This window comes from Camelina sativa, chromosome 14, assembly GCF_030686135.1.
Source record: "Camelina sativa cultivar CO46 ecotype springtype chromosome 14, ASM3068613v1".
Classification (NCBI taxonomy): Eukaryota; Viridiplantae; Streptophyta; class Magnoliopsida; order Brassicales; family Brassicaceae; genus Camelina; species Camelina sativa.
Window position 1 is genome coordinate 7,919,446 of NC_141893.1, and position 25,776 is coordinate 7,945,221.

General features: G+C 35.5%; 5 protein-coding genes, 1 long non-coding RNA gene and 1 pseudogene across 8 annotated transcripts; 4 read left to right on the top strand and 3 right to left on the bottom strand.

The window, feature by feature from the left end:
- Positions 1-258: 258 nt before the first annotated feature.
- LOC104740531 (LEAF RUST 10 DISEASE-RESISTANCE LOCUS RECEPTOR-LIKE PROTEIN KINASE-like 1.2) lies at positions 259-4,731 on the top strand. Of its 2 annotated transcripts, none has more exons than XM_010461150.2 (4): positions 259-1,273; positions 3,112-3,153; positions 3,343-3,980; positions 4,072-4,731. In XM_010461150.2, exons 1-4 carry the CDS (start codon positions 517-519, stop codon positions 4,585-4,587), a joined length of 1,953 nt encoding a protein of 650 aa, XP_010459452.1. In that variant the 5' UTR covers positions 259-516; the 3' UTR covers positions 4,588-4,731. The 2 variants fall into 2 exon arrangements, with proteins under 2 accessions (XP_010459452.1, XP_010459451.1); XM_010461149.3 differs by having other exon boundaries at positions 426-2,908.
- A 1,197-nt stretch (positions 4,732-5,928) lies between these two features.
- Positions 5,929-8,305, top strand: LOC104740532 (transcription factor BEE 1). The gene is made up of 6 exons (XM_010461151.3): positions 5,929-6,460; positions 6,558-6,680; positions 6,763-6,828; positions 7,211-7,279; positions 7,588-7,665; positions 8,047-8,305. Exons 1-6 carry the CDS (start codon positions 6,098-6,100, stop codon positions 8,131-8,133), a joined length of 786 nt encoding a protein of 261 aa, XP_010459453.1. The 5' UTR covers positions 5,929-6,097; the 3' UTR covers positions 8,134-8,305.
- A 3,045-nt stretch (positions 8,306-11,350) lies between these two features.
- On the bottom strand, positions 11,351-17,131 carry LOC104740533 (kinesin-like protein KIN-14O). 2 transcript variants are annotated; one of them, XM_087483296.1, is made up of 21 exons: positions 17,030-17,131; positions 16,828-16,886; positions 16,370-16,412; positions 16,181-16,279; positions 15,942-16,069; positions 15,735-15,818; positions 15,534-15,611; positions 15,366-15,458; positions 15,250-15,279; positions 14,480-15,136; positions 14,321-14,402; positions 14,124-14,219; positions 13,869-14,048; positions 13,597-13,703; positions 13,310-13,488; positions 13,009-13,173; positions 12,635-12,888; positions 12,395-12,558; positions 11,964-12,280; positions 11,712-11,866; positions 11,351-11,619 (listed from the first exon to the last, which is right to left on the bottom strand). In XM_087483296.1, the coding sequence occupies exons 5-21, from the start codon at positions 16,047-16,049 to the stop codon at positions 11,552-11,554; spliced, it is 2,817 nt and encodes a 938-aa protein (XP_087339422.1). In that variant the 5' UTR covers positions 16,050-16,069; positions 16,181-16,279; positions 16,370-16,412; positions 16,828-16,886; positions 17,030-17,131; the 3' UTR covers positions 11,351-11,551. The 2 variants fall into 2 exon arrangements, with proteins under 2 accessions (XP_087339422.1, XP_087339423.1); XM_087483297.1 differs by lacking the exon at positions 17,030-17,131 and having other exon boundaries at positions 16,828-16,904.
- A 332-nt stretch (positions 17,132-17,463) lies between these two features.
- LOC147927937 (uncharacterized) lies at positions 17,464-18,974 on the top strand. Its single transcript, XR_015579463.1, has 5 exons — positions 17,464-17,532; positions 17,607-17,696; positions 17,809-17,908; positions 17,998-18,527; positions 18,674-18,974. It is a non-coding gene; the product is annotated as an uncharacterized LOC147927937 (long non-coding RNA).
- An 896-nt stretch (positions 18,975-19,870) lies between these two features.
- LOC104743376 (threonine dehydratase biosynthetic, chloroplastic-like) lies at positions 19,871-21,430 on the top strand. Its single transcript, XM_087485944.1, has 5 exons — positions 19,871-19,973; positions 20,406-20,507; positions 20,657-20,776; positions 20,866-21,005; positions 21,173-21,430. The coding sequence occupies exons 1-5, from the start codon at positions 19,871-19,873 to the stop codon at positions 21,428-21,430; spliced, it is 723 nt and encodes a 240-aa protein (XP_087342070.1).
- Positions 21,431-21,516: 86 nt separating this feature from the next.
- LOC104743378 (uncharacterized) lies at positions 21,517-23,761 on the bottom strand (annotated as a pseudogene).
- Positions 23,762-23,769: 8 nt separating this feature from the next.
- LOC147927938 (uncharacterized) lies at positions 23,770-25,774 on the bottom strand. The gene is made up of 3 exons (XM_087485945.1): positions 25,768-25,774; positions 25,102-25,651; positions 23,770-23,830 (listed from the first exon to the last, which is right to left on the bottom strand). Exons 1-3 carry the CDS (start codon positions 25,772-25,774, stop codon positions 23,770-23,772), a joined length of 618 nt encoding a protein of 205 aa, XP_087342071.1.
- Positions 25,775-25,776: the final 2 nt, after the last annotated feature.

Sequence of the window (25,776 nt, forward strand, 5' to 3'; positions counted from 1 at the left end):
AAATAACATAAATTTTAACATCATACCGTACTTGTTTTCTTATATTCAATGATTTGTAAGTTTGCAGTATATTTATATATTGGAAGCTTAACAACACAATAGATTTGTTGACAAAACTTATTAGTATGTTTTTTAGAAAATTTAGGCAAATTATTAAAATTTTGTAACTTAACAATTTACAAATAAGTCATCACAAAACATGAGACGAACAGTTGTATATTGTGGTATCAACTATCAAGTCGCTCTCAGCATGTCCAAAACAAAACCTATAGTTCCAAACAAGTCAAAGTAACCATTAAAGTTCTGTACGACTCTCTGACCGTTCATATACAAAAAACATAATTTATCTAGGATGAAATAATTATTAATCACTAATCAGCTATCATAATCTGTTTAAATTCGCCGGACCGTAATTAATAAAAGTCGCCACCGATCATTTTGACAAATTTCCCATAAAATCTCCCAAAACACCTCTCAACAAACAAAAAAAGAAAGCTCTTTAGTTGTCAAAACCCAATGTCCATCTCTCTTCTCTTCACCAGCTTCGTCGTCTTCTCCTTCGCTGACCTCCCGTCGTGTTTCTCAGCCGACCAACAGTACGAAAAATGTCGCTCAGCTCTGAGATGTGGATCTGGACCGCAGGTGTTCGAGTCGAACACCTCGTACCCGTTCTGGGGATCCAATAAACCCAAATTCTGCGGTCAATCATCGTTTGAACTCTCCTGCGAGAATAATCAAACCCTATCCCTGGAGATCGGGGATCTCACACTTCGCGTTAAATCCGTGAATCTGGAGGATCAAGTAATTACCGTTGTTGATGAGAGCTGGTTAGATGGGAGCTGCCCTGAGATTGTCAACTTCACGGGAGATAAGGAGTTTACATTAAACTCTTCCACCGAGACGATTGATTTGTTTGACTGCCCCGAAAACGTAAGCTCGCTATCAAATGTTTCTTGCCAAACAAGCAGCGACAGTCGGATAACATATCACGTCTTTGGACCGTCGCATAATCATTTCCATAATTGTACAAAGGTTGGAGAAATTCCGATGCTTAGGTCTGCTAAGAACGACCTTCACCAGTCAAATGACTCGAACAGAGCATTGGAGCGGGCTTTGGGACAAGGGTTTGATTTAAAGTATAGCATAGCAAATCAAGATTGCCAGACTTGTACCACTTCCAATGGGATTTGTGGTTCGGAGACAGGGTCGGAAAATTTCCAATGTCTATGTGAAGACAGGCCTCACAAATCCTCCTGTCACGATGATAACAAAGGTTAGTCCTCCATCATTTTTTTTGAATAAATTAAGTCCTTCATCATTTACTTCTTTCAGTCCCAAGTTTTTTGTGATTAAAATTTAAAGATGGGTTCCATCGGATCGATTTTGCACATAGACTTATTAGAACGTATACTTTGACCAATTGGGTTGTAGATAACTAACTTGGTAGAGAATTGTTATCGTAATTGACCCAAACTTTTAATAATCTTTTAAAGACACATTTTGACTTTTTCAACCTAATTCTTACGTGTCCTGTTTTCAATTCATCAATTTATGTGACGGTCTGCTTTCAAAAAAAAAATTAGGATCTGTTTTTTTTTTTTGATACGCAAGCGGCAAGCAGGCTGGATCGAATCTTGGGCTTTTTGGGCCAACACTAGTTATTGTCGATCTGGTTTACCATTTTCATGGTCGGTCTTAGAAGATGAAAAAAACGACTTTTAAGGTTTTCTTTTGTTTGAAGCTTCTACTAGTAACCGACCCTCTCTTGCAAAAAAACAAATGACCCTCTCTTGCAAAAAAACAAATGACCCTCTCTTTACAGAAACTCTATGCAAATGATTTCTCCAGTTTTGAAATTAATAATTGAGGGCACTACACAATTCCCATTTAGAAAAGCTTTCTTTTGTGGGGTCGTCTTCAACCTCAGAGGCTCAAAGAGACAGTTTTTAAGTCAAATTGCAGTCTTTATTTTCTTTATACCTAGAAAATTAGTATTATTATACTCTTTTTCACACACTAGTTGAACAAACTTTTAACTCTCTCACCCACTCCTCTGAAAAATCTTTTTGGTTTGATTTGTTTTCTATATGTTTTTTGTTCTCTTCTTCTTGTTTCTTCTTCATCTAATTCTCTTCTTCTTACCCTAAAAAAATGGATCCTTCAACTCCAAGTTTACTCTACACCTCCATCTTTTACTTCGCACTATTAGCAACTCAAACCCTCTCTCTTGATCCGAAGTTCAAGGCTTGTGAGCCGAAATCATGCGGCAGAGGTCCCAATATCTCCTATCCATTCTATCTATCAGGCAAGCAAGAATCCTTTTGTGGCTATCCCAGTTTCGAACTCACTTGTGATGATGATCAGAAGCTCCCTCTTCTCGGGATCTCTGGTGAGGATTACCTCATCAAAAACATATCTTACTTGACGCAGTCGTTTCAGGTCGTGAACTCAAAGGCGTCTCATGATGATCCATGTCCCAGCCCTTTGCACAATCTTACCCTCCATAGAACACCTTTCTTTGTGAACCCTTCTCATATCAACTTCACCATACTTTACAATTGCTCCAACCGCATGCTGGAGGATGTTAGGACATACGCTCTTACTTGTCCTGGCAACGAGAGTCTTCTTCGATCTTTTGGGGTCTTTGACAGGGAGAAACTAGGAAAAGAGAGAAATATAGCATCCCTGTCGTGCCAGAAACTAGTCGATGTTCCTGTTTTAGCTAGTAAGGAGTCTGATGTGATGGGTATGACTTATGTCGAGATTTTGAAGAGGGGTTTTGTTCTGAATTGGGCTGCAAACAGTTGTTCCCGCTGCATCACCAGCGGCGGGAGATGTGGAACTGATCAACAAGAATTTGTATGCTTATGTCCTGATGGACCTAAAATTCATGATAGTTGCAAGAATGGTAACCACTTGTGAATCTACGAGTAATTAATCTTCTGACGTTATATTTATTTCTTCTTTGCTTCAGTTTTCTCAACAAATCCGTTGTATTATGTTAATGTTAGTCTGATTGTTTAAATTAATGTTTTAGTCTCAATCTCTATGTTCTTGCGAATGCTTAACGAAACAACCCTGACTATTTCTTTCTCTATTTCTTCATCCCAGGCAGTACTCGTAAGAGAAGAGTGAAGGTGAAGATCCTCATTGGTAAGATTCTTTCAAGCTTATGTTTTGGGAACAAGGCTTTAATTTCTCGACTTCGATCTGTGGCTAAATAATTATAAAAAGACACTTTGATAAAAATATTCAACGTGGTTACAGTTGCTAGGTTATGCTCTGTTGTTTATTTCTAGTTTATCATCTCACTCAATTAACAGATGACAAAATCTCATTCAGGTGTTGCCGCTGGGATCTTGGGAATATTAGCTGCGAGCATCTGTTGTTATGTATACCATCGTAGAAAAACAAAAAGTTATAGAACTTCTTCAGCATTGCCTCCAAGAAACATCTCCTCAGGTCCATCTTCAAAGTCTTTCGATGTTGAGAAAGCAGAGAAATTATTAATTGGAGTTCATCTTTTCTCTTACGAAGAGCTTGAAGAAGCTACTAATAACTTCGACCCTTCTAAAGAACTCGGTGATGGAGGCTTTGGTACTGTCTACTACGGTAAGCTTAAAGATGGAAGAAGCGTAGCTGTGAAACGGTTATACGATAACAACTTCAAAAGAGCAGAGCAATTCAGGAACGAAGTTGAGATCTTAACGGGTTTACGCCATCCGAACCTCGTGGCTCTCTTTGGATGCTCCTCAAAACAGAGCCGGGACTTACTGCTAGTGTATGAATATGTTGCAAACGGCACGTTAGCTGATCATCTACATGGTCCACAAGCTAACCTGAGCTCGCTTCCTTGGTCTACTCGGCTCAAGATCGCTGTTGAAACTGCCTCTGCCTTGAAGTATCTACACGCCTCCAAGATCATCCATCGTGATGTTAAATCCAACAACATCCTTCTCGACCAAAACTTCAATGTCAAGGTCAGTAACTCACACTGGTTAGTACTTATAGTCTGGTATGATTTGATCTGATCATAATCTTTTCTTCTTTAATCCTGTTTTCGACTTTTAGGTAGCGGATTTTGGACTCTCAAGGCTGTTTCCGATGGATAGAACGCACGTATCAACCGCTCCACAAGGAACTCCAGGCTACGTCGACCCAGATTACCACCTATGCTATCAACTCTCGAGCAAAAGCGACGTGTACAGCTTCGCGGTAGTGTTAATGGAGCTTATCTCCTCGCTTCCAGCAGTCGATATCACAAGACCGCGCCAAGAGATCAACCTCTCGAACATGGCAGTCGTTAAAATCCAGAACCACGAGCTACGCGACATAGTGGATCCGTCACTAGGGTTCGACACGGATACAAGAGTGAGACAGGCGGTGATCGCTGTCGCTGAGCTGGCGTTCCAATGCTTGCAGTCGGATAAAGATCTTAGGCCGTGTATGTCGCACGTGCAGGATACGCTGACGAGGATACAGATCAATGGTTATGGCTCGGAAATTGAGGTTTTAGATGTCACGAAGAGTGGACCGTTGGTTACGCAGTCTCCTGATAGTGTAATTGTGAAATGGGACAGTAAGTAAATTAGACTCAGACGGACACTAACATTTGAATGTGTTGATTATGTTTATTAAAATTTGTCAACTGACAGTTAGAGACTGGTGTTTGTGTTCTGTAATAGATGACATTTTTGGGATTGTATATATGATCTGAGTTTCGTAAATAAATTTATACATTACTCTCTCACTCTCACCACAGTTGCGTACAAGAAACTCGTAATTGGGCCTGGCCTGGATAGTGGCCTCTGTATAATTTAGTAATTGCACGATTTTCATTTTGAAGGGTTTTATACTCTTGTCTTGTTTTCGCAACTTTTTATTTTCCTCATAGATGGACAACTATATTCGTGATTACATAGTTTTGTATCGCTATCAATTGAAAACTCTATTTTTATATTGTGGGTTAACTATAAAAAATTGGGGCATCAAATTAATGATGCCTATAATGGTAATTAACTAAATACAATCAGAGAAGTTTAATTAACGTCCTATATGATTTTAAAGCCCATATTTTTTTCCCCAAAATTTCCTAATTAAAGCACTCCAATATAGGGCATGGATGTTTTACTACTTCAATTAATGAACAAGTTAGAGAGAGTAAGTAATCTTGAATGAGTGTAATTGCATGTGAATCAGATCCCTCCACCACCATACATAATTGATAATCTTTAGCAATGGCCCAACTAAATATTGACATTTTTTGCAACCTAACTCATTCCTAAAACCTCAACGTGTTTGATCATCTTAAAGAAATAGAAAAGAAAGCTCTAGAATGCATGCCAATTTCTTCACTAAATATATTAAATTTGGGTGACTCAAAATTTTACGTAACTTATAAACGAGTTTGACGTCAACATATAATTATAAACGAGAACATTTGCGCTTACTTATTACACATTTTCGTTTATCTCCATACTATTTCACAATGTTATTTGTTTTTTTTTTGTCGATTAATTGGTATTGGCCATTTGAAAGCATAAGTTGGCAAATAGATGTGATCTTTTACCCTATATGCCTACACAAAACCCTCTCTGCAAAAACATTAATGAATGTTTTTCATTACACCAAATTTTTTTTTTGCTTTGATATCAACTTAGTTTGACTACATCCATTTCATTATCTTCCAAATATTAATAATTTAAATTTATAATTAAAATCTTAACCTTTATACACCACCAAACTGACTAGAAATGTTCGTCCCCCCTTGGAGAGAGAGAGAGAGAGCCTAATGGAACCCACACGACCAAACAATGGTCCCACTTCCCTTGTTTGGACATATCTCCCCGACACACAAATCCCAGAACGTTCACTTGCCCACGTGGCTCTCCCTTTATTTCTCTTTTCTTTTTTCCCCTTAATTTTCCCCACATTTCTTTTTCTCAATTATAAATTATAATAAAAAAAAAATATTCTTAAAAAAAAAAACTTCAATCGAACAATATAAAAGTCTCAAGCTTTGTATCAAACCAGTCTCAAGAATTTTTCAAAAAAAAAAAAGTTTCAAGAAAAATCATATTTCAAATTTGTCATATTAATGGCGAATTTCGAGAATCTCTCTTCCGATTTTCAGACAATAGCCTTGGATATATACTCTTCCATAACTCAAACTGCAGATCTAAACAACAACAATAGTAACCTTCATTTTCAGACATTTCATCCATCCTCCACTTCTCTCGACTCGCTCTTCCTTCTTCATCATCATCAACAACAACAATCAATTCATTTTCGCGGAAACTCTCCAGAAAATAGTAACAATGTCTCCTCAACTTCTAGTTTCCTCCATTCTGATCATAACAACGTCGATGAGACCAAGAAGAGAAAAGCTTTGTTACATTCTCTGTCTTCACCGGAGAATAGTGGCGTCTCTGATAATGCGAATATTATTACCACCGGAACCGTAAATGATTTCGAAACCCTAATCTTATCATTTTCGTAAACTCTTTGACATTTTTTTTGTTTTAAATAATATACTTTTCTTTTGTAAACAAACATAGGGTTCTTTGAGAGGAGGTAAGAGGTTGAAGAAGAAGAAAGAAGAAGATGGGAAAGAAAGAGAAGTTGTTCACGTGAGAGCCAGAAGAGGCCAAGCCACTGATAGCCACAGCTTAGCCGAACGGGTAAAATTGCTTAATTTTCAAAGCTAATTTCATATAAAAACGTGATGTATTTATTTACATGTATATGCCTATATCATTCCAGGTTCGGCGAGGGAAAATAAACGAGAGGTTGAGATGTTTGCAAGATATGGTTCCTGGATGTTATAAGGTAACTTAAGAATGCAAAAAAAAAAAAGAAGTGATTATTCTCAATATTTTCATTAAATTAACAATTTCTTGTAATCAAAAAAGAAATTAATGGCCATTAGAATTACTATTTTATTTGGATTAAATTTAAACCAAATTTGTTTTTTATGATATAAGTAAATATTTGTTATCAAACAAAAAGATTTTACATATGTATATCCAAAAATATTTTTAATGTGCATGTGTGAGATTTTTTTGTTAATTATTATTTTTTCTTTGACAACCCTCATAATAATTTTCGAAAAGTCTTCTTCTCATACTTGTTATATTATTTCTATAATCATAATTTAAGTTTTCATTGATTTATTGGTGATAACGAAAGTGTATATGTTTGGTGGGTGCAGGCTATGGGAATGGCTACGATGCTTGACGAGATAATTAATTATGTTCAGTCTCTACAGAATCAAGTCGAGGTTAGTAATTAGAATTATTTTTACCCTAAATTGCATATTTTGGTTTTTTCGTTATTTTGGAGAAAACAACAACTAAAAAGTGGCATTTTCATGGGAGGTTGGCGTAAATTCTATCTTATTATTATTTTCACAAATCTTGAAGTACTCCAAAATACAGAAAGAAAAAAAAATCGGAAACCTTAAACGCTTAAAAACCTTTCAAAACAAGTAGTATAAACCTTTTCTCTATATATATATATATTTTCAATTTTTACTAATAGTTCCTATATAGTTATTCATTTTGTTTTTGTTTTCTGTCGTCGATCCAGTTTCTCTCGATGAAACTTACTGCAGCAAGTTCGTTTTATGACTTCAACTCAGAGACCGATGCTGTTGATTCCGTGCAGGTACTAGAACATTCTAATATTTTTTTCAATAATTAAGCAAAAACATATTTAATCAGCGTAGAAATGGATCCAGTATGTTTTGATAGAGTCGGTTCTACACAGATATATTCAAATACAGGTTTTCGCATTTATAGCTTAGATTTAATCTTATCGGACAATGTGATCATGCGGCCTACGTAACCCGCAATTAAAATATGTTCGACAGGTCCAATCCGGCCTTTTCATAATTGATCTTATTTATGGTTTTGTATTTTTGGTGTTTTGGCATTATATATGGTTTAAGTCTAACGTAACTAGTACTTGTTGCGATGACAATTATATTTCCTTTTAGTGTGATAAATTATTTCTAAGTATTGAATATGAATGGGATACAATTGGCAGAGAGCAAAGGCACGTGAGACAGTAGAGATGGGGGGACAAACAAGAGATAGGAGTCCTGTCTTCCATTTATCAACATGGTCCCTTTGACTTTTGTTATCTCTTTTTCTTTATTTTATTAATACTGTTTTCGAAATTATTCTTATATTTATTTGGATGCGAAATGTGATATGTCATACGTAAGACCCAACTCGGGATACTATTTGTAATCTGTATACTTGTAATTTCGACATTATGAATTTGTTGGCTATTGTCATGTAAATATCTCAGTTGTCCTCTTCCTTTCTTACGATTTTTGTAAACGTACAAAATATTATTTTGGGTTTTTGCAAAAGAAGACATAACTATGGATGAATTATTAGCTCATGTGAAAAAGTTATTACAACTATCAAACTATGGGTGAATTATCTCATGTATCAAAGTGTTGAGGAGTGAATTGATGATGTGAAGAGAAAATGCAATTGTATATTACCAAAGTTACGATGAAAAAAAAAAAAGTTACAATGAAATGGGAGTCTTTAACAAAAAAAAAAAGAAATAAGTTTTATAATTAGTCGGTTTAAAATATTGATATTAAACTTATTAGTAACTAAACCATTTTTCAGACATGTGCTTTTGATGTCAGGAGTTCGTTCCACTTCACTTTCCCACGTAGAGATGGATAAAAACGGCTTGCAATAGTATATGGAATCAACTAAAAATAAAGATAAGTTTATGTCAAACCTAATATATTAAGAGATGATTTCGATAGCGTACATATATAATTGATTTTGGTTTCTAAAACCTAACATTAGCATCTAATTGGATTTTTAGATAGTATGGATTCTCTTCTCTGGCTTTACAACTAGCTTAACAGATAGTCTTTTTTATTCTTCTTGTCACAAAAATAACAAAACTGAGCGGAATAGGTTTGACCAAAGAGTATAATAAAAAGGAAGAGGCAAGTTGCGAAAGGGTTTTTGGAAACGAAGAGAAGAAATATGGTATGGGAACCAAAGAGACTTTGTCGGTGTCAAGTGACAAAAACACCCTTCACTTCTGTTGCTTTCCGAAGACAATGATGCGTGTCTCCCAAACCAAAAACAGAGACAAAATAGTAAATTGTGTGATGCGAAGCCAAAGGACGTGTTTTGCAGACGAACAACCAAATTCTTTCAAGACACTTTCTACTTCCTCTTTTGTGGTCTCTCTTATGTTATCCATCCAATATCTCTTTCTAGTTATTTATCTTTTAAAACATATAATTCTATAATAGAGACGGTTCACAGCATCTGATTGATGTTGCCTATTCATAATCTTCATGATTGAGATTAACATTTCAGATATTTCGTTATGTAATAATACACTTATGTCTCCTATGTTATTCCTTATGTTTAATTTCTTCCATTTTATTTCAACATTTTTAAAAAGATGGCATATTTCAACATTTCTTAATCCACAAGACAGGTCGTATCTGAATATATACGACAAAAGTTGTTGTTTGAAGTTTTTGGCAATGTAACAGAATCAATATTATGTTTTTTCTTCTTCTTCCTAATGCATGTAAATTGGCTACATATATGTTCTATTTTTCAGATCTTACTTTTACTTGATTGTTTATCTGAATTGAAATCTTATTTTGTTTGGATACTTTAACATTAAATAGGCACATCTTTGCATCGCAATCGAGGGATTTAACTTAAGTATTACGCAATTATCTTGTTAATGCAAGTATTACGCAATTCACTCGAGATTAGTATGGTGTATATGGCTTGTGATCACATCCTTACGAAATTATTTGGGTTAATACTAGTTTACTACATGATATGTGCTTGAATTTGGATCATGCATAGATCCATGCAGGACATACACTTTTTTCACCTTTTTATTCTACTTTTTTTTAATACCAGTTGGACAATTAAACATTCATATCTACGTTTGAAATATATATCCGAATTAAGAGTGTTTAATCCATAATTCCATATGAACCGATCCAATCCTGTTTTTTATATATAGTTTTTAAAATATATTTTTGATTGACATATGATCATGACGTATAAAGGAGTACCTTTAGGGCTTTACATATAAAAATTGCTAAAATGCAAACCCCAATTAATTAATTACTACTTCAAGAAACTTAAAATTAATGTTAAAGGAAAAAAAGATGCATGCATCCATGGAATTAGTATGGACAGCTTGAAATGGACCATTCGTTGGAGGATGGTCACTGTGGGATTTTATGTTTACTTTCTCGTTGTTTATTGAGAAGGAAAAGTGGAATTACTACAGATAATATATTGAGAATCTCCCTAATATATATTCTAGTAGTTTGTAAATTAGTGTGTTATCTCTATATATTATCACGCGAATTCTATCCCGTATATTAACTATTATTTATGAAAAACTACGACATGAAAACTCTCGTGTTAATAAATTAATCTTAAAGAATTTGTGGTAGTTTCAATTCTTAAAAATTATGTAGTGTCGTATATATATTACATTAATTTACGATCATAAAATCGAACAAAATATAAGTCAGGGTCACATATATATCATGGATTATTCCTCTCTTTTTTTATTTCTTGGGTACAACTTGTTTCTACACTACCATCTATTTTGTCGTCTTATAAATATTTATTGTATTTGCCTATTTGGTGATCTAAAACTGTATCTCCTTTGTCTGCTTTAAGACCAATGATCTATTTGTTTTTTTCCTCCTTTGATAAAATTAATACTTGTGCGATGGGCATGAAAGAAAAATGTCAGAGAGTGTCTATCATCTTTTAAAAATTTGTGATCCTTATTATTATTATTATTTTTTTGTATACATATTGCCGATGATGATTAATACAAAAATGGTTAAAATCTTTATTTTCATATATGACTCTCTCAAACAGAAACCTCAGCTACTTAGCAAATTATTTATTTAAACTGGTCAATGCTTCCGTTGTTATCTAAACATACATGAAAACATCATATTGTGTTCAGGATGATCCATATATATTGTGTATTAGATGCTGAAGAGGACAGAATTGGGGGTTTACAATAACTAGTGAAAATTATTGGGTCCCCAAAATATTCCAAAAACAGATTTGGCGATCACATCATTCGGTGACAGATCAGAACAAAAACTGGGCTAAATTCAAGTATGCAAATAACACTGTGGGGACTGACTACCCACCAATATTTTTTTTTGTAAATGGAATTACTATGGTCGATATATGCACCTAACTGTTGATGATACTTGTTATGCTTTTCAAGTCCCCTAGTCTCATTTTCATAATCTTCTTTTCCCACCTTCGGTGACCCTACTCCATATATTAATATATTACTTAATTCACATATATTATGCAGTATACGATTCGTATATTAACAACATGTGTGTTTATAAATACCAAAATAAATTTACAAAATTAAGTCTCAACTGAAACCATTGATCATCATTTGATTGGGTTCAGAGAGGGAAGTAGAAACTAAAATTCTTGGAAAAAAAAATAAAAAATTAGCCGCCTAAGGACAAAACGTTTGTCTATGACCACCGTTTTGAATCTTTCGATGCCTTGAGCAAATTAGAAGCACTTCCTGTCTTCTTCATGCCTTGAAACACAAGAAAATTATATATCACAACTAAAGTATAAACAATCTCTTTGATTAAATAACCTGAAACCTCATAAGTTTTGATTTCTTACTAGGTGAAGACATTTTATGTGGTGAAGACATCTTATTTGGTGAAGACAAACCTGACGTGACCTTTGCAATGGTCGACGTCCTCGTAGCGACTTGTTTGAGTTTATCTAGTGGTCGTGGTGTGGTCGTACTACTCCTTGGAGTCACCGGCTTAGTTCTGCAATTTTCAGGATTCACCAATAAAAATGTGTCAAAACGAAAAAAAACTTGTAAAATAGTTTTATTTTGAAACAAGAGATGGAAAATAACGTTACTTGTCCGGAATCTTCAATGGTTTTCTCCCTTCTGCAGCACAAGCAACATCAAGGGACCCTTCTGTTTCATCATCATACTCTGCATCAATAGAGGATGCTAAGGTCTCTCCATCCGTCACTGAGTGTCGTGACTGTCTGAGATAATCTTGTTGGAATCTTGAGTCTTCTTCTATAGACAACTGCGAATCTCCAGCTTCTGAGTTAAAGTCATCGGATTGTCCTAAGCTCTTTCTCTGTGGGTAATTAATGTCCTTAAGCAAATGAAGCCGCTCTATCTCATCGTCTTTTCTTGCTATTGTGTCCTTAAGGGACCCTAACTGCAAACAGTTCTTTTAGGTTTAGTGAAATCTCGAGCTTATGGTAGATCTATTTGAAATCTATATAAAAGAAGATTCAAGAGATATAGTGAGAGTGTGTTTTAGAAACTTTACCTGCTCCATTAAGTCTCTAACGTCTCTACCATCTTTGCTGCTTTTTGCAGCACCTAACTCAACTCCAGCGACACGCTCTGCGAATTTCAAAGTGCTCATTGACTCTGAATATGACGTAACGTCAGGATTGAGCTGCACGAACATCAGTGTCTTTGCTCTCCCACCTGTGATATTAAGCACAGAGATAAGTTTACTCTCTCGTTCACGATGTAATAACAGAGCAGCAAATTTTGAGTTAACCTAGAGAGCTCTGGAGAAGCTGAGTTAGTTTGCTGTTCCTGTATGGTACATGAGAACTCTTTGAAGCAAGCGAGAATATCACATCTCCAAGAGCTGAGAGTGACTTGTTTATATGTTGTGCTTCTCTGAGCTTGTCTCCTGTAACTTTAGAGCGATCAACTCTCTCACTACCCGCCAGATCTACCAAATGTAGATTTCCAAACAAGGCAGAACCGGTCTTCAAGTCCTTGCCACGTACATGAACAGTGACAATACTGCATAAGTAATCATTTATCCAAGTTATTTGTCTCTTCTCACATAGTCTAGGAGGCATGCCTATCCAGAGAATTATAAAAGACAAAACACATGTTTGTTACAGAGATTAAAAGGAGAACCTGTGAGAGCGGCTACTTCTTTCGTTCAAGGCAGTGGAGCTAACGGTTCGGTTATCTAGCCCAATGTTCATTAATTCAAGAACATCCGAGGTGGATGTCACAGGATACATGCTTGCATCAGGTACAGCAAGACCGTTTTGTTGAGTTGTAGAAAGAATCCCTAGTGTGTGAAAGTCAAGGAAAACAAAAGAATGGCAACACAAATAGATCGTAGGGAGAACACATAAAGTGCAGCCAAGATAATATGGATGAACAAATTTTGAAAGGGCAAATGAAAATGAGTGAGTTAAAAAAAGGATATTTCTTTTGAGAAGTTTCACCAGAGAGTAAATCGCGCACTTGTTCATTGTATATCTCCACCATCTGCACCCCGACTTCATATGCTATGTTGCTTTTCCTGGATTGAGAGATTTTAAAGAGGTCATTGAGAGCACGATAATTTACTCCCCACTCTTCTTCGCTTGCTCCATCAGGACCAGTCTGAACAAAACAGGAGTAATGGTAAGAATGCAGTGGCATCAATCATCTAACCATACACAAAGATACAAACATATACATTTATAGGAAAATAATATAGTGAATCAATACCATTGTGTAAGTTTTCCCTGATCCTGTCTGACCATACGCAAAGATACAAACATTGTACCCATCGAGAACTGATCGAATAAGAGGTTTTATATCTGAAAATACCTCAGCTGCGAGAGTTAAACGATACAACGGAAACTGATATAAATAAGTTTTGATAATTCTAAACTGGTCTCTTAATTAATCACACACCAATTTAATAGAAAGTTTAAATGTTATGGAAGAAAAATTCCTCAGAAGAGAGGATAGAGGTCGAAAAGGTATGAAAATAAGACCTTGAGTAGAGGCTGGACTGTAAACCTTATTGAACCTAAATTTGCGAAGACCATCTTTCCCAGGTTTTGTTGGATTGAGAACTACCAACTCCCCATGGTCACCAATGTGTTCCACCACAGTATTTGCTGCACCTTGTCCACGCAAGAAAGGCCTCACCCGACAATACACTCTAATGTTTCCTGCAAGCCAAAACTAGAAAACTTATAGGTTGCATAGAAACATCAATGTGTTATGTTATACATGATCTGCATTACCTTTTAGCTCCTGAAGTTCATTGAAGAGCTTTTGGTTTTCAGTTAGGACCTCGTGATAGTTTGCAGCAGCATCTCCAAGTTCAAGCAATTTCTCCCCTAAGTCACAAAGATTTGTTGATAAACACCACTAAACTTACAATGTCACAAATATATGATAGTGAGCTATTATAAAAAGCATGCATCTGAGACTGACGTACCTAACTGACTAAATTCTGCTGTATACTTATCTTGAACTTTTAGTATTTCTTGTTTGATGGACTTAGAATATAACCTCAAATCCTGGAAAATTGGTTAATTGAGGTGACCATAGACAAAAAATGATGATTAAATTTAGTCAATGATATATGTAAACATACTTGTAGTGTACGGAACTGGAAACTGATAAAGCTTCTATACGAAAGTTCTTTCTGACTCCAACTCCGATTCTTCAACTCTGTTTTTTCTTCCATTTCTTTGGCTTTACTCTTCCAGTGGACAAGATTTTGTTCAAACTCTCGATTTTTTGCTTCAAGGCTTGTAGTAACAGTTATTGTCTCTTTCTTGAACTGTTCAAGCTCTCCATTTTTTGCTTCAAGTCTTGAATTAACAGCTATTGTCTCTTTCTTGAATTGTTCAAGCTCTCGATTTTTTGCTTCAAGGCTTGTAGTAACAGTCATACTCTCTATTTTAAATTGTTGAAGCTCCTTCACTTTTTCCTCAAGGGTCGTTTTAGCAGCATTTGTCTTTTTTCCTAGCTCTTCAAGCTCCTTGACCCTTTCCTCAAGGGCAATTTTTGCAATGCTTGCATCCTTTCTCATTTGTTCAAGCTCTTTCACCCTGTCCTCGATACCTGCAGTAGCAACCTTTGTCTGGCTTTCCATTTGCAAGCATTGTTGTTGATATGCTTTCTTGGTTGTCTCCAGTTCTCTCCTTAAAGTAGAAATTTCAAGATTATGTTGACCATTTCCTTTCTCTAGCTTAACAAGATCTTCTTCTTTATCTTTCTTCTTTTCTTCCAGTTTGGACTTTTCTGTCTATCATAGTCATTCTCAAGTAAATAAACATCTCACAAGAATCAAGTTTATGACCTCAAACTTGCAGTAAGCAATTTTACATGATTGAAATGGACAGATACAAAACGCATTACCTTAATCTTTCGAAGTTGTCTAGTAGCAATCTGGTGAAACATAAGTTGATCGGCAGGGTAACACATTAGTGAATGTCAAGAAACAAAAATCTCAGGGCCTAAGTTCTTTATGATACCTCATTTTCTTCACTAGTTCCTGAAGCTAAGGTTTCAAGAACTTTTATCCTTGACTGATACTTCTCCTCACGAGCTTTGAATACACTGTTTTGCTGCACAAAAGAGAACTCAGAAAAATAAACAATCGAACACCATTTACTATTTCTCCGAGGAAAAAAAAGTAATACCGTTCTTAGATGCTCAGATTGAGTTGAAATACGCCGCTCGATTTCCAGCACGACTTTCTTCAGCAGACATACTACACGCTGGCCATTATAGATCAGGTCAGAAGATATCCGAAGAGCATGAGACAGATGTGTTGCAGAAACCATTAAAACATGTAGCATCCATACAAAGTATTTTTCATGAAGATTGTTAGAGTTAAGTACCTGAGGGATTTCACCACTCTTTTTCTTAATACTTTCATCAAGAATTCCATTCACGATACTTAGAAGTGACTGAGTGGGAGCATTCTGCATTCAATAGAAGAGCATAGGGTAATTATTACAAACGACTTTGTAAAGAAACTACAGAGCCTAGGATATGCAGAGAAGTATTCATTCATTTTAAAAGGTAAAAGGCTTCAGCAGGAATACATCTAAGTTGTTTGATTTCATCATTTCTGAAATCTTTGCAGCTTGGAGATCAAACCGACCCTGTTTCAGTTGGAAAGCCTCGTGGAACTTGTGCCCTCCATGGAGCATTGATCCAGGGGATAATGGATCTGTGGTAGAACGAAACCAATTTCATGGAATGAGTATGTAAAGAGGCCTTATTCTATTGACAAAATTATGTACAGTACACATAAATCTAGACAGTAAAAGAGAAAATGTACCCAATGGTGAAGAATTGGGACGGTGAGATTTGTGCCTATCATGATGTGAAGTAGAGGGAGAGAAGGGACTACGGGGAGTGGAATCTCCACGAGAGCTGCCTGATTGATCAGTGAGAGAATTCATGAATCAATCAATCACCCAAAAGAAAAGAAAAAAAGGCAATGGGAGAGCAAAGTTATGGAAAACACTTGAGAAAGCCCACACAAGTCCTTCATTCTCTATCAACAACGCCTGCAAACATAACACCATTGTTCATAAGACATTAGACCAAACATAACGCTGGATCAACAACTATATGTAGAGTGTAACTAATCATAATTAAGGATCATCATTGCAATAATTAAAAAAATATATATATATTGAGGCCATGTGGATAAATTCATGCTAATGCAGCTGAGAAATCGTAATAGAAAAATTCTAAAAAAAATCAGAGACTAGTCTTAATTTGTAGAGATCATTCTTAGTTCCTTTTTCAATCTTAACTTAATCTCTCGAAATTAGAAGATAGGTTTCTTTCGATTACTTATATAGTAAAACCGAAAAAATCAGAAGGATGATCGATTGAAAGAAGCATTTTCCCCAAAGTTGGTAAGAACAATGCGGCGGATGAAGGAAGGAAAATAGCAGTAGAGAGAGACGAACCTACCTGGAGAGGAACAGAAGATTGCCTTTTTGCAACAAGAGAAGATCGGCATTTCGATTTTTCTTTTTTTTTAAGTCCAGGCAAAGAAAAAAAATTCACACAGAGTAGAAATCAAACACGATCAGATAATCGGATCATGAAAAGAAAAGAAAAAAAAACGAAAACTGGGGGTGATTTTTCTCGGGAAAGCAGCGAAAGTCCAAACCTGCGAGAAAACACAGAGACGGAGAAGAAGAAGGAGAGACGTGGTTTAGTCTCACGTCAATGACTTCTCAGAGTTTTTTTTTTTTTTTTTTTTTGCTGTAGCGCGAATGTAGGAAGAAGCGCGAGTATCCCTGTTTCTCCAATCGTTTTCATTAAATGGGCCGGATCGGGTCGGGTTTTACTTTTAGTCCTATGTTAGTTTTTTCACTAAAAGCCCATGTATTTTTGTGTATTACACAAATTGTCCAAGTGTTTTTGTTTATCACAGATGTGTGTATATCTCCAGTGGCGTTGCTATTAGGATTGCTCAATGTTTTTATGGGTTAAAAATAAATCAAAAACTCAAAATTAATCTCACTGTTTAAAAGAAGCAACGAGGAAGCAACCCTACGTGTTAAATTATGATTGGATATTGAGTAAAAAATAGATAAAGACAAAATTTTCCCCCCATTTTTCTTCTCTAGCCGGAAACAGCGATTGCCGATGCGATTCACCTCAAATCCAGTACGTGATTTTCCTCTTTGATTCATTTCTATTTCTTCTTCTTTTTGTTCGATCTAATTCGATTTCGATGACAGTCTTCGTAGGCTTCGCTTCGGCCTTGGAGGCGCTCTCTCCTCAGCTTTTTTCGAGTCTCTCTCTCGCTCATGGCCGTAAACATTTCTCATGTACATTTTTGATTTGGGACCTTTCTTCTTTGCATTCCATTTTTTTTTACTTATTCAGCAAAATTCCTCAAAAAAATTTCATGAATTGAGTTGAACAAATACTACTTGGCAGGGCATTGTCCTGTATCGAAAACAGAGGAGGGAGGAGGAAGCTGCTTCCATGTCGCGCCTCGCCGAGTTTTTCATCCTCACCGCCTCAACACTGATTCTGGGTACTATGAATTGCCTTTCTTCTCCATTACCCACTAATTCTGTTAAGTAAAGTTGAGATTTTTTTTTTTTTTTTTTTTGCTTCTCAAAGTAAATTCGAGATATACAGCTACTGGGTTTTGGGTTGCGAGACTGAGTCTTTTCAAGGAAGCTGAGCGGCTTGTGTTTGATGCTTCTGAGAAGAAACACTTGAAATCTTGCATTGCTCAAGCCAAAGACCAGTTAACCCAAGTTGATATCCAGCCGATTCACCTCTACAGGAAGAAGGAATGAAAGAGAAGTTTGGGAAAGAGAAAAAAGAAAGAGAAGTTTGGGATTGTCCCTTTTGTGACCAAGTCGGAGATGGTAACTTCATAACTCAGATGCTATTGATTTTTTTTGGTTGGGATAGTTAGTTTACTTTGTTGTGATTCTGATTCTGCCTAACATCATCAGTGAATATGGATTAATTACCGGTTAATTACCAATTAGTTGACACCTCTCTTGTTGCTACTTTGACGTGAGGATGATCTGATCACACTCGATGGGGCTCTCGTTTGGTCTGATTGCGCTGTATGGGACTGTCTCTTGGTTTCCATAATCGATGTACATGTTTGGCAGGCTGTACTCTTCACGGCAGAGGTACATGTTTCAAGTATTTCTAATTATATGACTAATTACTCATAGCTTGGATGATTGGTTCACGTTGGTTAACATAATTACTCATAGCTTGGATGATTGGTTCAAACAATGTTCTCTGTTTTCACATGTCTCTTTCGTTCTGGTAGGTGCCTGTGGCTGCAGCGGTATACTATGAAGACATGTATGTAAACTTCAAGCTTGTGACGGAAACAGCTTCTCAAATTTCGAGTATCAGACTTTGGGTAACAAATGAGTTTATGCATTCGGGTCTTCGTGATGCTGGAAGACAAGTTCTTGACCATTTGTTGGGAATGATCAATGGGAAAAAGCCTCTCTTTTGATTCCTTGTAATAGTCAGAGCATATATGACTTGTGGTTTTCTTCTTTGTATCCTCTTTGAGAATTAAGTGCGTAAAGGAAAGAGAATAAATAAAGAAAGTCTTTCAATTTTGAGCTTCCTTTCCAATCAATGTTCATGAAGAAACTGGATTGGATCTTCGAATCACTACACATTTTTAGATCCTCTAAATGGAGACTTTCTCATTAAAGTTGCTGAAGTTGATGAATCAGTAACTCAGGTGCCAGCCTATCAAAAACAGTTATTTGTATGTGTATGTGTGTTGTTGTTTCAATCCTTGATTGAGTATATTTGACAAAAATTTGGTGCAACCCAACAATAAATCTTATTCGGAATTTTGTAAAATATGTGTCGTATTCCCAATTTTGTAAAATTTTATTGTTTTCTATTTTATGTAATATAAATAATTTAAATAATTGTTTTATCATTTTAGATTATTAAAATTTGATAATTAATAAACAAAAAATAAAAAATTATTATTTAAATGATTGAGCAACCTTTTTTGGAGTTCTCTAGTGGAAGGATGATTTTGTTTAAGTTCTAAGTGGATTGCTTTAATTAGTTTAGTATTAATTATATGATTAATTTATATTTGAGCAACTCAAGAGAGTTGCTGGAGTGGATATGGTCTAAGGTTATCCCCAATGGAGGTTTTAACGTGGGGTTTTAAGAGAAAAGAGATAAAAAAATAAATCAGAAAATGGAAAAAAATTGAAGAGCTCCTCTTATATGGTAACCTCAATTTCACATAAGAAACTGTGACGTGTCGCTAAATCGTTGGCTCCATTTAATCCAGAGCAATTTTTTGGCCCGATTGTGTTCTTTTTCTCTCCCTCTCTCTCTCTTTGTCGCGAATCTCTCAATCGGATGAGATGGGATCGGTTGGAATCGTAGGAGATTGGAATCGGAGGAGGAGATTGAATCGATTCTCAATTGGCAGTTATTTAACTACCGCCAGAGGAAATATACACGATACAAAGAGAAGATGGGTGCTCCGTTAGTGTGCGACGGGCATTCTCGTCCCGTCGTCGATGTGGCTTATAGTCCGATGACTCCAGATGGATTCTTTCTCATTAGCGCAAGCAAAGGTATGATCTTTGATATGAATGATTCTGAGTCTTTGATCGATTTGTATTTATAAATCTATGATCTTTATATGTAACTGCGACTATTTTGGATTATGAATATTATGATTTGCATAGCGGATGTGCTTTAAAGAATTGATTTGGCTGCCTCTTGTTATTTATCGTCTGTTTTGATTTTCTTGACTGGTCTACTGGGGAAATTAGGATGATGAATTGTCTACATTGTTGTAAAACTCTAGCGGAGTCGTCTTCTGACTTTTTGGATTCTAGCTTGTGCACACCATGATTTTTGATGAATTTTGTAGCTTTTACTAAGATTGATTGTGTACAAAATGATGCATCTTACTCTCTAAGATGCTATAATGTTGGATATTTTGGGATCCTTGTATCTAGATGTTGAAACTAATGTAAGTTTTGCGATCTATTGTTATCAAGGATCAGCGACCAATGGTGGTATCATAAGTGAAGGGTTCCTAAGATGGAGAAATGGACTTGGTGCAGAGGTTCATGCAGGATCGGCCCTTCCACAAGAATCGGGTAACATTTCTTGATATAGGTATGTCTGATTTAGCCTTAGCCATGATTGAAGATGAGTTTAGGCATATATTGACTATTGTTTGTTTCCATCGGTCTTGTCCATTGTTTGAGTGTGGCTATTAGAGATCATCTTATTTTTGTCTTTATAGGTGTTTCACTCTATCATTTTGGTTTCAATAGTCTGATGGTTCATTCATTTGAGCATGAATCTTTGAAATGTCAAATGATTAGATTGTTCATTATAATTCATGTTTTGTTTGATGGGGATGGTTGGATACAAAAGGATACATATGATCACATGCTAAGTAACGAGCTTTAGCAGAGGGTCTAACATTTATACCTCCTTTTGATCACCCAGATGTTATTGCTGGACAAGGGACTATTGGGATGGAGATCACTCGTCAGGCTAAGGGTCCATTGCATGCTATATTTGTGCCAGTTGGTGGTGGTGGTTTAATAGCTGGTGTTGCTGCTTATGTGAAGAGGGTTGCTCTCGAGGTACTCTTTTTTTTTAATGTGACTGTTTTTGCTGTGTCACCATGGTTCTGTTCTTGTTACTAACAGCTAGCTGAGATAAAATCTGACAGTTTCATTGAGAAATTGAGTTCCTTTTGTTGTCCAGATTTGTAGCTTATGTTTCTTACTGTGACTTCTGGGTTGTGCAGGTGAAGATCATTGGTGTAGAACCAGCTGATGAAAATGCAATGGCGTTGTCGCTGCATCATGGTGAGAAGGTGATATTGGACAAGGTTGGGGGTTTTGCAGATGGTGTAGCAGTTAAAGAAGTTGGTGAAGAGACTTTTCGTATAAGCAGAAATCTAATGGGTGGTGTTGTTCTTGTCACTCGTGAAGCTATTTGTGCATCAATAAAGGTACGGTCAGTGGCGGATCAAGAACATATTTTAACCCGGGGCACAAAATAAAATTATTTTTTTTTATAAAAAATTATAACGATATGAAAATAAGTTGTTAAAATAAAAATAATAATAAGTCTTACAACAAAACAAATTTATAAAGTTATCCTACGTTCTTTCATATCCTGAAACATTTTCGTCACTATTTCATTTGTCACCTTATCAAATAATTCCTTTTCAATAAAAGAGACTAAACAATCATTTAGAAACTTATCACTAATACGGTTGCGCAAACTAGTCTTCACAATGTTCATTGCAGAAAAACATCTTTCAACCGTTGCCGTGGCTATAGGTAAAGTCAAAACTAGCTTCAGAAGTCGATAAACCTGAGGATGCGAAAGATATTTTCTTGTCTCCACCATCACATGTGCAAGATCCCCCATACTCTTCAAATTAGCAAATCTTTCATCTTCCCGGATATTATCGATGTACAAACCAAGTTGGTGTTCAAGTGATATTCGATCGACAGAAGTAAAATCTTCAGGATAAAACTCAGATAATCTCATAACCTTCAACGGATCAAACTCATGAAATGAATCAATAGGACTTAAAGAAGCAACACAACCAAGTAATTCAGTGTTTACCTCATCAAAACGATCATTAAACTCCTGAATTTGCATATCCAATACAGTGTAAAAGCACTCCACTTGATAATGATGCAAGTTGGCCATGTTGCTTCTTTTTCTTGGCTTTCTTGGGTCAACAAATACGTCATCCATAATGAGCAACTCAGTGTCATGATTCTCACAAAAAGCAAAAACTTTAGTAAGAAGAGAATTCCATCCATCATCTCTGAGCTTGCATAATTGCTGTTTGGTGGATTTCACTAGGCTCATAGCATTCAAAATGTCTTGGTCTTTCCTTTGTAAAGCCACTGATAAACTATTCGTGAGACCAAGGATAAACAACATCAATTGTAGGTAGAACACAAAATCAAAGGTATTAAAGTATTTAAGAAGACCATTAGCTTGTCGTCTTTTGGTACTATCAGAACCATCCTTTTCGATATACTCAAGTACTTTAATGATAATAGAAAATAAATCAACCAACCGCAGTAATGTTGTGTAGTGAGAATCCCAACGAGTATTACCAGGTCTCTGTAGTGAGAGTTCTTGATTCAATCATTTTCCTGTCTTAATTTCACCTCGACTGATTCCTTCTTCGATTCTTTTTCGATATTCTTCTCGAATCATATCCTTTCTCTTACAAGAAGCTCCAACCACATTTACCAAAACAGAAATCATATCAAAGAAGTCTCCAACTTCAAAATGCTTTTTAGCAACTGCCACGACAACTAACTGAAGTTGATGAGCAAAACAATTGATATAATAAGCAGAACTATTTTCTCTCAAAATCAGAGATCTTAACCCATTGAATTCACCTTTCATATTACTTGCTCCATCACATCCCTGTCCTCTTAATTGTTTCATACTCAAACCATGTTTAGCAAACAATGAATCAATAGCACATTTCAGAGATGCAGAAGTTGTTTTTTTAATATGGACAAGACCAATAAATCTTTCTTTGACTGTCCCATGTTTATCAACAAAACGAAAAACCACTGCCATTTGTTCTTTATCAGAAACATCTGCAGATTCATCCACCAACAAGCAAAATACATCCTGATCAACTTCTTGAATTATAAATCTAATAACTTCCTCTGCAAAGCAATGCAATATATCTTTCTGAATTTCAGGACATATCATCTGATTATTTTTTGGAGAATTCTCCAACACAACTTTGCTTACTAGCTCATTCTGCCCTGCAGTATATTTCACAAGCTCTAAAAAATTTCCCCTATTAGCTGATTCCATTGACTCATCATGACCTCTAAAAGGTAATCCTTGTCGTAGTAAATATCTACAACAATCAATTGAAGCATTCAATCTGATTTTGTATTCATTTTTGACTATGTTATCTTGCTTATAAAAAGCATGGACAATTGATTGACTTTGCTTCATCAAAGCATCAGCATTTTTTAATGCATTATTGTAAAAGCTATTCAATGATCCTACATGATCTCTTAAACTCTGGGGATTTTTCCAAGTATTAAATCCTTTTGTAACAAATGCATCACTTCCACCTTTATTTTCTGTGTAATCTCTAAACAAGTAGCAAAACAAAACAATAAGCTTTGTCTGTTTTCACATTGTATTCCAACCAACTGCTATAGAGATCAAACCATTCTAGATTGAATCTTCTCAACTTTTCTCATGATAGTGTTTTAGGAAAATCATGACCTCTAGGTTAACAAGGACCTCTAATCAAATATTTGCGTGTTACCTCATCTCTTTCATTAGGATGATACTCCAATATTCTTTTTCTATCTGCTGGATCCCAAGGCAAATCTACATGAGTTTTTTCAGACGTTGCTTCAAACTTTCTTTTGAAATAACTATGAATTGGAACCTAACAAAAACACAATTATATTAAATTATTAACATATTAAAAACGAAGTTTAGATTACAAAATTGGTATATCAATGAATTATCATATAAAAGACAACACACATGCCTTACAAAGATATAAATAACGAACGAACAAGATTTCATCTAAAACTGAACAAAATTTAGTTTCTTCTACTGTAATTTTAATATAAATTAATAAGAAAGTACTTACGGTGGACATGTTTGATAGCTTGAGAACTAAGGAAAAGTAAAAAAACAGCAGAGAAACAATTTAGTTGTCGATAGAAAGAAACTAGGTCAATGCCTATCGTTGTTAAAAAAGAAACTAGGACTAATCTATCATTGCACGACTAAAAAAGTATTATGGGCTTTTTTCTGTTTAATTATTTTGGGCTGAAACATTAATTATGGAATTGGTTTGGAGATCTTTTGTTTCAATACATACGGTGGAACAACTTTTCTATCTAGTTAAGTCAAAATTAATATATTAAAATTATATAAAAAAATTTTTTTTTGAAAAAAATCAGTGTCGGGAACGTGCCTAACCCCTCTATGCTCCGTATCCGCCCCTAGGTACGGTACTGTCCTTGATTCGTTATCGCTTGTGTTATGGTGTTTTGCAATGTAGATATTAACAAATAGCATCAAGTGTTAACAATCTGTTAACAATGGTACTTCTATTTATTGTGTTTTAATGTTTTCAATGTTTAAAACTTTATGAAATGCAATAATTTTATAAACATATATCTTAATATGCAAAAATTGTCATATTCTACTTTAATTTCTTTAATTTAAAAAAAAAAAAAACAATTTAAGAGACTCAAAATAAGAACCTACCAGGGAATAATTTTAATTATGCTTCCCAAAGTTTTTAATCAACTAAAAGTACATTTTATATTAATTCTAAATTATAAGAGCCCCAAAAATATATACCTTTATTGAGGTTGTCCTAAGGTTTGTCTTTTTTTTTTTTTATTTTTTTTTTTTTAACATGGTACACGTTCAAACAATATAAGAAAAGAGATTAACATAAAATTAAAGCGTTCAAACGATATAAGAAAAGAGATTAACATAAACTTAAAGCGTGACCGTTTCCAGCATTGATTAGCCTCTCAAAACTTTTTAGCATTAACATGGTACACGTTCAAAAAATTAATAAACTTTTTAGTAGAGCTGATCTTCTGACAGGGTTTTAACCCACCCTTCATCTGCTTCTTCTTCATCTGCTTCTTTTTCTTCATCTGCTTCTTCTTCTGAGGAGGACGTACAGACCTTCCGCTACTGCTACAAGGAGAAGAAGAAGAAGTTGGAGAAGGGCACCCACCAGTTGATAGGTCAGCCCAGAGCCACAATAAACTTGCAGTGCTACGTAGCAAGTCAGATGGGTCACAAGGAAGTGCCAGGATAACATTATTGTGTTGCTTTTTTATGACCATAAGAACCTCGGCGTAGTCATAGTCTTCGACAACGTCTTTTGAGATTATCATCAAATTTGATGGTGCATAAAGATGATCCATTGCCCACGTAAAAACGTCATTATAGATCCTACGATATTTTTCATTAGACCCTCCTGGTTGCACTAGGTTGATCTCGGTGGATTCAAAGTCAACTGCCGTCTGCTTGGTAGAATAAGCAACCATTGAAACATCACCAACATAACCGGCGTTCTTGAGAGATGATCTGATATTAGCACACACAGAAGCAGGAGTCAGGTGATCAGGGATTGGGCAATCATCCAAGTCCCAGAAGACGCCAGTCTGAGCCGCGTTGGTCGGGGAAGACATTGGTTCCGTTCGGACGGCGGAATTAGGTTTAGCGCTGGCTGCGGAATAAAGAAAGAGGCTTCTAGTTTTCTCATATTATTGTATTGGTACAAAAATATAAAATCGAACGGATTTTTCGTAACAGTGTAATTATTAAAGATTTATGATATTTAACATATCATTA

Excerpts from the sequence above, each read along its gene's own strand:
- LOC104740533 (XM_087483296.1), bottom strand. The coding sequence starts at position 16,049 with ATGCTCCATGGAGGGCACAAGTTCCACGAGGCTTTCCAACTGAAACAG. Across the intron at positions 12,281-12,394 it reads TTAGAGACTTAATGGAGCAG|TTAGGGTCCCTTAAGGACAC; the intron begins GTAAAGTTTCTA and ends AACTGTTTGCAG. Across the intron at positions 11,620-11,711 it reads ACATAAAATGTCTTCACCTA|GCATGAAGAAGACAGGAAGT; the intron begins GTAAGAAATCAA and ends TTGTGTTTCAAG.
- LOC147927938 (XM_087485945.1), bottom strand. Across the intron at positions 23,831-25,101 it reads CCTTGTAGCAGTAGCGGAAG|GTTCCAATTCATAGTTATTT; the intron begins GTCTGTACGTCC and ends TGTTTTTGTTAG.
- LOC104740531 (XM_010461150.2), top strand. The coding sequence starts at position 517 with ATGTCCATCTCTCTTCTCTTCACCAGCTTCGTCGTCTTCTCCTTCGCT. Across the intron at positions 1,274-3,111 it reads CTGTCACGATGATAACAAAG|GCAGTACTCGTAAGAGAAGA; the intron begins GTTAGTCCTCCA and ends TCTTCATCCCAG. Across the intron at positions 3,981-4,071 it reads ACCAAAACTTCAATGTCAAG|GTAGCGGATTTTGGACTCTC; the intron begins GTCAGTAACTCA and ends TTCGACTTTTAG.
- LOC104740532 (XM_010461151.3), top strand. The coding sequence starts at position 6,098 with ATGGCGAATTTCGAGAATCTCTCTTCCGATTTTCAGACAATAGCCTTG. Across the intron at positions 6,681-6,762 it reads GCCACAGCTTAGCCGAACGG|GTTCGGCGAGGGAAAATAAA; the intron begins GTAAAATTGCTT and ends ATATCATTCCAG. Across the intron at positions 6,829-7,210 it reads TGGTTCCTGGATGTTATAAG|GCTATGGGAATGGCTACGAT; the intron begins GTAACTTAAGAA and ends TGGTGGGTGCAG.
- LOC104743376 (XM_087485944.1), top strand. The coding sequence starts at position 19,871 with ATGGGTGCTCCGTTAGTGTGCGACGGGCATTCTCGTCCCGTCGTCGAT. Across the intron at positions 19,974-20,405 it reads TCTCATTAGCGCAAGCAAAG|GATCAGCGACCAATGGTGGT; the intron begins GTATGATCTTTG and ends ATTGTTATCAAG. Across the intron at positions 20,508-20,656 it reads GGCCCTTCCACAAGAATCGG|GTGTTTCACTCTATCATTTT; the intron begins GTAACATTTCTT and ends TTGTCTTTATAG.